Raw genomic sequence first — 11,941 nt, forward strand, 5'->3', positions numbered from 1 at the left:
TTGGAGGGTATACACGGACGAAGCTGTGAATGGTAGAGAGAGTGGGGTGAGACTACTGGCTGTTGGTGTGGGATAAAGCCTAAGTGAGCTCGAGAGGGATAGAGGGAGATTGAGTGTGAAAGCGCCGATTAAGGCCTCGAAGATCCGGGGGAATGGTGCGAGGATCTCATAGCCAAAATGGCAGAAAGCAGACGCAGACGTAGACACAGATGGGGCCAATGTCGTTAGGTCAGGTTGTGACGTTCCAGTCGGAGAATTCGCGGGTCCACGGATAAAGGGGACGTTGGTCGGTTGTGGCGCGTAGACCGGGCGAGGCTGACACAAGAATGAAGTAAGATTGGGTGATGCTGCAAAAAGACGATAACGGGAGTATCCAAGGCATAAAGATGGGTTGGTTTGGGACAATGTCACAGATGGTTGATGTGTCTCGAATCTTGTCGGAGTTGGGATGAAGGGAGGCTCCGAGCGCCTGGAAGGATTACCTAAGTCTCAAGGTGCATCTTTACTGCGTAAGGGCCAGCTTGAAGCTCTAGTGGGGCCGTTGACCGAGAATAGCACTGGATCTTTCCGTACCTGACGGAGATGCATCCATCTCCACTGTTGGTCTGGATCTTGCAGTTTCCAATGCATTCTGAATACTTTGTCGTCACCTTCCCCTGCCACGCAATGAGGGCACGCAATGATCCAGGTTGCTGAGATGTCCATGCACTGGCAAGATAAGGCAGCACGCAACGAGAAATGGTCTAGCTCATCAATCGAGATGACAACCTAGGGAAGACTGCAATCGAGGTTCAGGGTAGCATCCTTTCTTGTCCTTTTACACCGAAAGTTGTTTCGACGCCGTTACATCACCCACCTGAGTCAAGTTGGGAGTTTCCCAAACCGTCAATCATCTTTTGCAGCTTGCGGCCTGCCTGCATACGAACACCCAAGAACGGCAGGGCAATCCACGTCTGCTATCGACCTGTCGCTTTTCTGAATAAGCCCGGCATTTTTGTTCCTGAACTTTGGAGAAATTGGTAGGTCCGCGATATCTCCCTCCATGGTCGTCCGGGACCCTCCAGGGAGAGCGTTGCCCACAGTATATCGTTGTTAGTTCCAGGTACGCAAACTTCATTTCATCCACCGTCTCATCTTTGGAAGCCCAGGAATCAGCCCGATAATACACACGGGCATTTCCACCCGCGCCAAGACATCGTGGAGATACATCATGGCAGAAAGTGTATTAATCACACAAAGTACACTAAAGATAAGGCTTGATTCACGAATTCCACTTGCACTGCTCTTCCGTCACATTGCACTTTATCAATCTCAGTACCTACATCTGACGCCAGCAAGACTAAGCCCCGCCGTGCTCTCATTTGTTGTGCTCGCAGCTCGTCAGATCCGACATCTCTTATCGGATCCGCGCGGGGCTGCACAGACATGGTCTCGCATGTGATATGATGGACCTGATGATCAACCTGTCCTCCCTTATCCACCACAACCCCTCGTTCTTGAGGTGTTGAGTTACTACTGCGTATGTACTCCATACGGGGCACAGCAATAAGAATGCAGCCTCCGCACCTTCCTTGCATGAGCAGGGTGACGCAGACACGCAGATGGAGACGCAGAGCAGGCAGAGCAGGAGAGTCAAAAGCCAAAAAGACGCCCGCCAACCTAACGAAGCCGCCAGCCATTTCTCTTGCCCGCTGATAACGGCACTGCGGTATCAGAGCCCCGGCGAGTGCTAGTGGCAGTGGCACCAAGCGAAAGGGCGAAACCATGGGCAGCCCTGGTCTCGAGGATGGACTTGCCTATCGCGGTGCAACGGTTGGACAAGAGCTATTGGCGGTGAGTAGCCCGTAGTGCAGAGTCTACTGTGTAGGTAAGTGTGTGAGTACGGCCGGGAGGTATGTCCTGCCTGTCAGTGTCACTCGCTCCTGTGTTAGCTCAGTTATCGAGGAAATCGTTATCAAGGAGCAAGATGAAGCGAGGGGTTCACAAACCAACCTGGCTTGCTTCCTGTGCAATGCTATCTTTTCAATCTTGGGCCGTCTATAAATGAGGCGCCCAATGCCCACCACCTGGACGAAAGTTGTGATTTGAGAACCTTTGCTTTGGCAGAACGGGAAGTTGCACAACGAAGCAATCCTCTTGGATGAAGTACGCGCTTGCGAAAGCTAGAGATCACCGTGACGTACCCAGCGGATGAACTCCAAAGACCAAAGTTCAACTCGAAATTGGGTTCTCACACACCCGTCCTCTCGACTACTTCGTACCAGCGACGAGTGGGCGGCCGGCGCGCCTGCTCGGCTCAGGGTCCTCACCACCTCGCGGCAGGTTTGCATCCCTTCGACTTACTCTCGAGTTGTTCCCCAAAATCGACCATCTTGCGAGCTCACCCAACCCAGGACTACACGGAGAGACTTGCAGCTTGAGGTGTCGTCACGGGTCGCAATCCCGACAAGCTGATTCCACCCCACCAACAGCTGCGAACTGCAGCTCCCTCCACTTTATCAGCAAGGTCCCAAAAGAGACGTCGCGTGCGCGCATTCCATTCCTGTCTACTGTCTAGGTACCTCGATCCCTACCTTACCGACAGCTTACCCTTGGTAAGGTTAGTTACCTCAGGGTAAAGTACGAGGTGTGGTTAGCAAACAAACACCGACTCTGTCCAATCAACAAACAGCTTGGACGAGTAATTGCAGCCTGCAAAGGAGACAGAAGGAATCACCAGGCCGCTGAAGCCACGCGGCGCACGGTACCCTCACCCAATCGCGGCCTGGAAGCACACCACCACAGGAGACTACCGGAGCAATCGTGGTGCTAAGCCGCCTTATCTCCCCCTTAAATCCAGGGGACTTGCATACACCCCTTCAGTATTACGGGCAGCAAAGTAGCAAACGCCGCTCCGCCAGCGTGCGGGAGAGCCCGGTATTGGGGGGCCCAGGGCAGTGTTGGTGTCCTTGAATTTCAACCCGCCAACAAGCACCTGTCCACTGTCCTGAGCGGACTTCAGACGCCCCCCCCCCCCCTCCACCTCGACGGTCGGGCTTCGCGGATTGTCCGTTGGAGGGACTCTTGTGGTCGCCCCGAGAATTTAACTCGGAGCGCGTCCCACTGGAGCTTCCCTTCGACGTTCTCCATCGCAACTTTTTCCAACGTTGTTACCCTTTTCTATTCGCTCTATTAACCGGTCCCTGATCTCATCCTACGACTATCTAATGGATTACACCGGAGGCACCGCAGAGGCCGATCATCTCTGCGTCTTGGTCCATGGGGTGAGTTTACCTTTACACCTTAGACGTCATTCCCTGTCTTTTTCTCCCTTTCTGCACCCGTCTGCAGACTGCAGCACCGTTTTCCCACGACGTCATGAATGTTTCTGAACTAACGCAACGCCGCCTCGGCTCCATAGCTTTGGGGTAACCCCAACCACATGGCCCAGATCGCCAAAAGCTTGCGCGCCAAGTACTCCGCCGACAAGCTACACCTGCTACTTGCGAAGCGAAACAGTGGCTCTTTCACGTACGATGGTATCGAGCGTGGTGGTGAGCGTGTGTGCGCCGAGATCGAGGAGGAGCTGCGCCTCATTGAGGAGAAGGGCGGCAAGATCACCAAGCTGAGCATCGTCGGATACTCGCTCGGAGGTCTCGTTTCCCGCTACGCCGTTGGCCTGCTTCACTCCAAGGGCATACTCGATACCGTGGAATGCATGGTGAGAGGAACATCTCTTGATGCAGCAAAGGACGATGGCGACTAACTTGCGGTAGAACTTTGTGACCTTTGCCACGCCACACCTCGGCGTTCGCACACCACTCCGGGGATGGCACAATCACTTGTGGAATGTTCTCGGAGCTCGCACCCTATCCATGTCCGGCCGTCAGCTGTTCACCATCGACAACTTCCGCGATACCGGTCGACCACTGCTCGCCGTTTTGGCCGATCCCGACTCCATTTTCCTCGCGGGACTAAAGCGATTCAAACGTCACACCTTATACACCAATATTGTCAACGACAGGAGTGCCGTGCACTACACCACCGGCATTACCAAGACCGACCCCTACACCAACGTCGACAAGATCAAGGCCAATTTCTTGGACGGCTACGAAGATGTCATCCTCGATCCCAATCATCCCGTGGCGCCAAAGCCAAAGATATCGGAGCCGGCCACGCTTTCGTCTGTTGCTGGGTCAAGCTGGAAATGGATCAAGCGCGTTCCTTTCGCCATAGCCTTGACCATTTTCGTCCCCATTGGTATAATTGCGTTCTTGTTCAGCTCAGTCGTCCAGACGGTCCGTTCATCGAAACGCATTCAATTGCACGAAAAGGGGCTTGCAGGAGTGGCAATTGACGAATACCGCGGCCCCCTGTGGATGAAGGAGATTCGGGAGGAGGTGGAACACGTGTACGAGACTCTCAACAGCTCGCAAGACCAAGAGTTCCTGGGAAGTGAATCGGAAGAGGATCTGGATGAGGTCGAGATGGATCGCAGCACCACACAGCTCCTGGCTAGGGAAAGGCGCATGTCGGTGCCGTCGCAGCCTACCCTCGCCTTGGCGCCCTACCAGTTCCAGATGATTCAGGCACTCGACTCTGTAGGCTGGCATAAGTATCCTGTTTGGATCCACAAGGACAGGCACAGCCATGCTGCCATTATTGTGCGTTGGGAGAAGAAGACGTTCAGCGAGGGCCACGTCGTGCTCAAGCACTGGCTTAACGAAGAGTTCACGGTCTAGACAGGGTGGTCTTGTGTTGTTGTTTTTTTGGAGCCGGAGTTGGAGTTGGAGAAGCGATGGATTTAGAGTTAATGCTCCTCTCGGAGAGTTCAAGTTACCTCCTGTATACATCATGTTCAACCGTGTGTTTCTTGCACCACTGATCTTTGATACCTGCGTGATTGTCGTAGATAGGCTTGGCAGCCCAAGAAGATTCACATTTAAGCTGTCTGTTTGCACCCCGTGAATAGAACGTAAACATGAACGGAGAAGGCATGCCGGTACGTATCATTCCAGTCAAATGCTGCCTACTATCTGTGGATGTTATTATGGTGATTATCCAGCTCAGCTGGTCCACGGGATTTCAACCCGGATCGACACCTCACAAACAAACACCCCTCAACAAAACAACAATCTGCATAGTTCATCTTGGGTAGCCAGCGCCCTGAAAAGACCCTACTTCCAGAACCGCCTCCATCTTCTTCTGCTGATCCCCCTTCCCAACCTCGCATACATCCAAAGTACCTTTCCCCCCATCCCGCACGACTACAAGCAGGAGCGTCATACGGACAAGGATACGACTTTCTCGCTTAAGCAGACTGTGTAATCCCGGCTATCCGGGCGGCACTAGGCTCGGACCAGGCATGGTGTCCACAGGGGTCTCGCACCCCCCCTCTTCCGTCCCTCCCCCCCGGCTCTTATTTCACAAGCCACACGAGTGGTCCGTGGGCGGGACGGGAAGTCGAGGACCAATGGGTTTACGATTACGCCGGCGGCGCGTTGGGCGCGCTGTAGGGGGGGTTGCCAGAGTCAATTGCGTCGTTTGTCGACGGGAGCTCGCCGTTTCTTTGACAAACTACTTCTCTTTCGTCAGACATACGGATACATCAGCCAAGGAAGAAAGGGCTCCTTCTTAATGCTTCCAGATATCTTGTTGTAAACTCGTCAATGTTCGCCATCGCAGCGCCATGAGTCGAAAGCATAGGACAGCGCACCTCACTTCGCAATGAAGACCTCGAAACTAGCAAAAGAGACGTCGGCGCTCTTCAACAAGATGGCGGCATCGTCGCCGCCGCCGCCGCCGCCGCCGTCACAGACCCGCCGGACGACGAGATCTTCGCTCGCGCGGTTCGCATACGCATCGGATTCGACGACCTCTACGGCGGATTCCAAGGCGACAGCCACGGAAGCCGCGCTCCACGATATAGTTCTAGGCGTCGCCGACATTGAAGATGCGGTTCCCGACTCGCGGAGCAGGAAACGGAGACGGGTTGTCAAAGAGGAGGAAGTACAAGGCGCGGAGAGTGAAAGTACCACAGGTGTAGCAGCAGCAGCACCACCACCACCACCAAGAACGACATCAAAATCACGAACGAGAATTAAAACCGAACACATCGAAACCGACGCCACGTCACCACCATCTCCTCCAAAAGCCCGCAAAACCCGTAAACCAGCACGCACGATCCGCGGCACATCCCCTTCTTCCTCCACAACACACATCGAACCCCCAACAGACTGGTCGCAAATCTACAACGCCGTAAAAGAAATGCGCCTCCACGGCGCGGCGCGCAACGCCGCCGTCGACACAATGGGCTGCGAACGCCTCTTCCACCCCGACGCCTCGGAGCGCGACCGGCGCTTCCACATCTTGATTGCGCTCATGCTCTCGAGCCAGACGAAAGACACGGTGAACGCGGTGGCGATGAAGAGGCTGATGACGGAGTTGCCGCCGCACGAGGAGGGCGCGGAGGGGGGATTGTGTTTGGAGAATGTGCTGGCTGTGGAACCTGCGCTGTTGAACGAGTTGATTTGGGCGGTGGGGTTTCATAACAATAAGACAAAGTATGTTGTTCCCTTTCTTTCCCATGATGGATGGCACACGGGGAGCGATTGCCTTCGATCCGGGCGTATGTGGCAGAACACCGAAAATGCTAACGTTGGATGTCCTAGGTTCATCAAAGCAGCAGCCATCATCCTCCGCGACAAATTCAACAGCGATATCCCCGACACGATTGAAGGTCTCACCTCCCTACCCGGCGTAGGCCCCAAGATGGCCTACCTCTGCCTGTCCGCGGCCTGGGACCGCACCGAGGGCATCGGCGTGGACGTACACGTGCACCGCATCACGAACCTCTGGGGCTGGCACAAGACCACGCAGCCCGAGGCGACGCGGCACGCGCTGCAGAGCTGGCTGCCCAAGGACAAGTGGCGCGAGATCAACTGGCTGCTCGTCGGGTTCGGCCAGACGGTCTGCTTGCCTGTCGGGCGCAAGTGCGGCGATTGCGAGCTCGGGTTGGGCGGGTTGTGTAAGGCGGCGGAGAGGAAGAAGGTGAATGAGGGGCGTAAGATGAGGGAGGTCAAGGTCGAGGTGAAGGAGGAGGAAGATGGGGACGTGGTCATCAAGACGGAAGAGGTTGTCAAGGAGGAGCAAGTTGTGCGTGATGCGGTTGTGAATCAAAGGACGGAGCAGCCGGAGCTGGCATCGGAGCCGGCGGTTGGTGACGAACCGGATGCAGTTGTGAGTACGGATGCACCGCGAAGAAGTCGCAGAAGCGGCCTATCCAGGTAGTTGGGTGTAAATAGAACCCTACCTATTGTACAACACTTGTCGTAAATGAAGCAATTGGCCCATACCGGCATGACCGTTACTTGTGCGTTGACCCGTACGGAGACGGGAATGTGCAACATCAACGCCAGGGGCGGGCGGAAATCGCAGAAATGACGTGCCGTCCGCCGGCAACGACAAATCGACCACGCGACCAGTGAACCAGCGGAATGACCGGGGTCCTACTTGTCTCGTTCTCGGGGGTCGGTGGAGAAGCGGGGGACCCGAACAGACTCGGAGGAATTCCGAATTTTGAGGTGGCCCTGCGGAAAAGGGAGTTGAAGAGTCATTGCCGTGCCTGCCGGTCGTTCCCGACACTGTGTGTACTGTGTTGTGGTGAGTTGTCAGCTGGTCCGGGCAGACGACTGCGTTGCAGAACGATGGGGGCGATTGTGACTGTGTGAGATACGATATCGGAGATAGGCCGGGATAATCGGTATTCGCCCCGTTGTATGTAGTGGGCGCCCGTGCTCTGATCCCCCGTGGACCCGTGGTTCACTGGTGCCGTCATTGTCGTCCACTTCAATCAGAAAGTAGCTTTTCGTGACGTGTGGAAAATCGGCGTGGGCGGAGGGGGATGAGGATGGGGATGGCGGAGAGAGTTGTGGCTGACTCGCGAGGTCAGAGGACGACGAAAGCGGCCATATGAAGCACGGCGTGCCACGGCTTGCAGGGGGGCCTAAGGGAAAAACAGAATTGTCTTTGCCCGCCGGGCGCCCCCTCTTCCTCCGCCTCTCCTTATATGGATGTTCTGGAACAAGGAGGTGACAGAGTGAGAGAGAAAAAAGGGTCAAAGTTCTGACGCACTTTGTAATGTTCGTCCGTGGTTTCATTCGGCTGAAAAGGCGGATAACTCTCCGAACTGGCCCCGGCGACTCGCGGCTACTCCGCTGCCGGAACGGCCACTGCCACTGGCGCAGCGTGTGGCATGGTGTCGAACATCATAGTTCATAGTGAGGTTTGTTAGTCATGAAATATGCATTTGTCAAACGGTAGTGAACATGGAGTCGAGCAGTGATCAAAACTGAGTAAAATAATGGTTTGAAATATTGTCAAAATTTGATGGCCGAATTCTCCTTGGCGGCCGCTCCAAATGAACTATACGCCGGTACGCCTTGCGGAAGAAGTATGAAGCCGAACTATCCTAAGCCGAAGTATGATACACATCATTGGTGTAAGGATTCGGACGGGATGCCGCTCTGAATCGTGCAAATCACGCGGAGACCAAACAGAAACGCTGTTGTCGCCGCCGTCGCTACCGCTGCAGCATTATGAATGCGAGCTGCGAAATCTCGCAAATAAGTGTGTCGAAAATAACTGATCCATGCGTCGTGCAGAGGTCCAAAGATGTGGGTAGGACGTGCGATAAGGATGTGAGCCTTGCGCCCCGGACTGGCTTAACAGCTCTTGGTATGGTGCAATCCACGCTGTATCCGGCCTTGTGGGATAGCTCGTGGCACCTCGCCATGTGTATGTGTGTTTGACTACGCGAGCGCCATGGCGGAATGCGATCAGGATCGGTCTCGATGTTGTCGATCCGATTATACCCCACGGATAACTTGCGTGCGCTCGCTCTCGAGTTGTGCTGCATTCCGCTCATGTGATTGCTTCTTGCACTGAGCAGTAAGTTAGCAAATGAGTCCTTCATCTTGCAACACAGTACCGAGTCCTAATAACCATGAGAATGGTAACTCGGAAGTGAAACTTACGTCTTCCAAGCCGTCGCACTTGTGGTCCTCTAAGAGGCGGTGCTTGCCACAAAAGTGGCCGTTGCAGAATCCGCAGTCGCCAACGATACGTTGAGCAGCATCCTTGCACTCCTTAAAGGTGCAGCGGATCTTCTTCTGAGGCATGATTGGTAGTTGTTTTGGGGTGAAGACGATTTGGTTACGGGTGTCCTCGTCTGAGAGCGACGTTGGTTGGGTTTGTAGACTGCGACGTCGAGAGACGAGATCGGACTTGATCGCAGAGGATGACTCGTTGGGGTCCAGCAGCTTGCGTGGCGAGGCGGGAGGTGTGAAGAGACCGAAGTGGGATGAGGGAGACGTGAGAGAGAGAAGAAGGAAAAGAAGGAGAGAAGGAAAAAGTGAATCAGAGGTGATGAGTGAGAGTAGAAGTATTAGAAGAAGACTGGAGGCGAATTGTGTCAGTCGGTCAATGATGATCTAATAAGCAGAGAGGCAGGACCGGGTCCAGGTCCAACCGGGCAAGCCAGGCGCCAGGTCGAAGGCGGGAGAAGCGCTCACAATGACAACCAAAGACAAGACAAGGAACAACAGACGTGGAGCAGGGGACAGGGTGGCTGGTGGAGCTTTGGGTCTGGTCTGGGGAGGGGGGTGGATTATGTTGTTATTTATTGGGAAAATAGACATGCAGGGCACACTTCATCGGAGGCGCCAATGCAGGATTGATTAAAACGGAGACCCAAGCAACGAGGCGAGGCGTTCCCAGGCGGCTTACCTCACCACTTTCAGCCTGTTAGTCTGCCACTCTTGGGTGGACTTTACAACTCCACGGCCGGGAAGAGAGAGCTTGTGGCTGCGGGAGTGAGCGAGAGTTACTCTGAAGTCTTCAGTTTCGACGGTGGGGGGTGTGACCACAACACCACACCCGCAAACACACACCTCATGGCCCTCCTCCTCACTCTTCCCTCCTCCTCCTCAGCTAGACAAGTGGAAGCACTCATCCGCGCTAGATGGACATCTGCTGAGGTGCGCTCCGATGCGCTGCCATGCAATGCACGGCCAGACCATTCTGCGGTCCACGGTGTCCACGGTGTCCCCAGTGCTATCCATGCCACGCAGAGTGCTAAGGTAGCCGTTTCCGTTTGCGCATGCAGAATCCAATGGAACAACGACGAGAGGAGGTATCCGTACTTGGCCTTGCACGAGATATGGAACTCGAGGTCGTAGCAGAGATGCCGTGTCCGTAAACTTGGGCCAGATGTTGGGCCCCCAGCCAGCCCAGCAGACTATTACTGCGTATGCGTACGGAGTACGGATACACTGACGACAACTCGTCAAGTGATGCGTTGGGAAGGGTACTGGCTCCTCCAGTTGCAGCGGCTCCAGTTGCAGTGGAAGCGGCGGATATCGGTGCACAGCCATGTGGGTGTGAGAGGTCAAGTGAAATACCAGAAAATCCAGGGTAGGGGGTATCCGTACAACAAGAAAGAGAGGCTCGACTCACCAAAGTCGAGGTTCCCTGTTCTTTGTTCAGCCGGAACAGTGGGCGTTTCCCTGCTGCAAAGAGAACAGGCAGTGAACAACGTACGTGTGCGTCCGAGGTACCCAGGTACCATCCGTATAACCGAAGGAAGGTCATCGTTGGTCCGTGGTCAGGACTCAGTAGTGGGTGTAGTCAGCCGTAGGTTGGTAGATCCGATGGGGCGGGGGTCGAGACAGCGCTGATGGGGACGATGGAGTCAGGGTCGTGTTTAAGGGTGGGCGAAACGAGAGAGAGAGAGGGAGAAAGAGGCGTCGCTCTGGTGGCTTTGAGCCTCGGGATTACAGGATTGGAGAAGAGAGGCTGGCGCCTGACGCTGACGCTGACGCTGATGGCTCGGGAACCGGTACGGTAATGACGCTGGCGCTGGTCCTGGCACTCCAAAACTGTAATTGGCAGTGCTGATTTGTGTCAAATGGGCGCCAGGACAATGCCGATGACACTGGTTGACGGTTTGTGAGGCTCCGAAAGCGGTGAATGTACGTCGGGATGATTGATTATTGTGTAGACTGGATTGTACTGGATCGGACTGGGCCTCGCGCCTCTCGTGTGTCTCTCGTTCCGTCGGGCATTCGTATAAGTCATGGCTCCGGTGGCTGCTTGTCCCGAGTCAATGGATCACTCCAGACGGATCAGCCCCGGAACAGCCTAAGATGGCTTGTCGAGATTATCGATCAGTGCTGCCAATGCCATGGATGATGGCGTTGGAGACGAAAGTAACATGGGGCGGTGGCTGACGAGGGTTCACTGGTGAGACTGAATAGGAACGAGGGTGCTGAAATTGCGCAAGGTATCCGAATACCGGCAGCGTATCCGTAAGGTAGTGCTGTGAGTGCCTCGATTCTCAAGGCAAGGATGCGCAATGTGATATACGTCAGCGGTGGTTTGGTGATGGAGGAAATGAGGTGACTTTCTGAATGCTAGTGGCAGCAAGACGACGGGATTCGATCCATGCGGGCTTGCCAACGACGCAAAGCAGACCGCAGGAGGGTGTGATTTGAAAAAATCCCTGGAACTGAGTCAGGTAGATGCAACGCGGTGAAGGCAGATGTGAATACTCCGTTCCTAAGTTGAACGGTGCAGAAGTCGAGATGTAGATCGGCCTACCTTCATGTTAGACTACCTACCTGACTATTTACCTCAGGTACTCACGCACTACAGTACAGCAGATGCTCCGAGCGAGTCAAGAAGGATGTTGCTCAACTACCTTGCCTTCCACACTGCATTAGACAAATTACTTGTGGAAGATGAATGGTGAATTGCACCTGACGAATGGACAAGTCAACTGAGTAGGATCGTCGCAGGAAGAAAAGGAAGGAAGGAGCTGAGAAGTTTCCGAAGAACCAAAATGAAACTCCCATCCGCGCAACTGCCGTCAAAATCACAATTGCCAAAGGTACCTACCTGTCTA

The 11,941-nt window shown here is 54.6% G+C and overlaps 7 protein-coding genes across 7 annotated transcripts; 3 read left to right on the forward strand and 4 right to left on the reverse strand.

Moving 5' to 3' along the window:
• Nucleotides 1-889: 889 nt before the first annotated feature.
• Nucleotides 890-1,679, reverse strand: CLUP02_11121 (uncharacterized protein; the record flags this gene model as incomplete). The annotated part of the gene is made up of 2 exons (XM_049290089.1): nt 890-1,071; nt 1,319-1,679. The coding sequence occupies 2 exons, from the start codon at nt 1,677-1,679 to the stop codon at nt 890-892; spliced, it is 543 nt and encodes a 180-aa protein (XP_049147234.1).
• An 85-nt stretch (nt 1,680-1,764) lies between these two features.
• On the forward strand, nt 1,765-2,454 carry CLUP02_11122 (uncharacterized protein; the record flags this gene model as incomplete). Its single annotated transcript, XM_049290090.1, has 2 exons — nt 1,765-1,833; nt 2,188-2,454. The coding sequence occupies 2 exons, from the start codon at nt 1,765-1,767 to the stop codon at nt 2,452-2,454; spliced, it is 336 nt and encodes a 111-aa protein (XP_049147235.1).
• Nucleotides 2,455-3,107: 653 nt separating this feature from the next.
• On the forward strand, nt 3,108-4,721 carry CLUP02_11123 (uncharacterized protein; the record flags this gene model as incomplete). The annotated part of the gene is made up of 3 exons (XM_049290091.1): nt 3,108-3,263; nt 3,401-3,700; nt 3,756-4,721. Coding segments are annotated over 3 exons (1,422 nt in total), but the record flags the coding sequence as incomplete, so codon positions are not given.
• Nucleotides 4,722-5,706: 985 nt separating this feature from the next.
• On the forward strand, nt 5,707-7,269 carry CLUP02_11124 (HhH-GPD superfamily base excision DNA repair protein; the record flags this gene model as incomplete). The annotated part of the gene is made up of 2 exons (XM_049290092.1): nt 5,707-6,542; nt 6,651-7,269. The coding sequence occupies 2 exons, from the start codon at nt 5,707-5,709 to the stop codon at nt 7,267-7,269; spliced, it is 1,455 nt and encodes a 484-aa protein (XP_049147237.1).
• A 118-nt stretch (nt 7,270-7,387) lies between these two features.
• Nucleotides 7,388-8,257, reverse strand: CLUP02_11125 (uncharacterized protein; the record flags this gene model as incomplete). Its single annotated transcript, XM_049290093.1, has 6 exons — nt 7,388-7,568; nt 7,624-7,631; nt 7,685-7,803; nt 7,854-7,913; nt 7,970-8,103; nt 8,169-8,257. The coding sequence occupies 6 exons, from the start codon at nt 8,255-8,257 to the stop codon at nt 7,388-7,390; spliced, it is 591 nt and encodes a 196-aa protein (XP_049147238.1).
• A 589-nt stretch (nt 8,258-8,846) lies between these two features.
• CLUP02_11126 (AN1-type zinc finger protein) lies at nt 8,847-9,158 on the reverse strand (the record flags this gene model as incomplete). Its single annotated transcript, XM_049290094.1, has 2 exons — nt 8,847-8,921; nt 9,015-9,158. The coding sequence occupies 2 exons, from the start codon at nt 9,156-9,158 to the stop codon at nt 8,847-8,849; spliced, it is 219 nt and encodes a 72-aa protein (XP_049147239.1).
• A 1,507-nt stretch (nt 9,159-10,665) lies between these two features.
• CLUP02_11127 (uncharacterized protein) lies at nt 10,666-11,891 on the reverse strand (the record flags this gene model as incomplete). Its single annotated transcript, XM_049290095.1, has 6 exons — nt 10,666-10,916; nt 10,972-11,126; nt 11,269-11,443; nt 11,512-11,633; nt 11,690-11,733; nt 11,796-11,891. 6 exons carry the CDS (start codon nt 11,889-11,891, stop codon nt 10,666-10,668), a joined length of 843 nt encoding a protein of 280 aa, XP_049147240.1.
• Between the last annotated feature and the right edge of the window lie 50 nt (nt 11,892-11,941).

The sequence above is a fragment of the Colletotrichum lupini genome, chromosome 5, assembly GCF_023278565.1.
Source record: "Colletotrichum lupini chromosome 5, complete sequence".
Classification (NCBI taxonomy): domain Eukaryota; kingdom Fungi; phylum Ascomycota; class Sordariomycetes; order Glomerellales; family Glomerellaceae; genus Colletotrichum; species Colletotrichum lupini.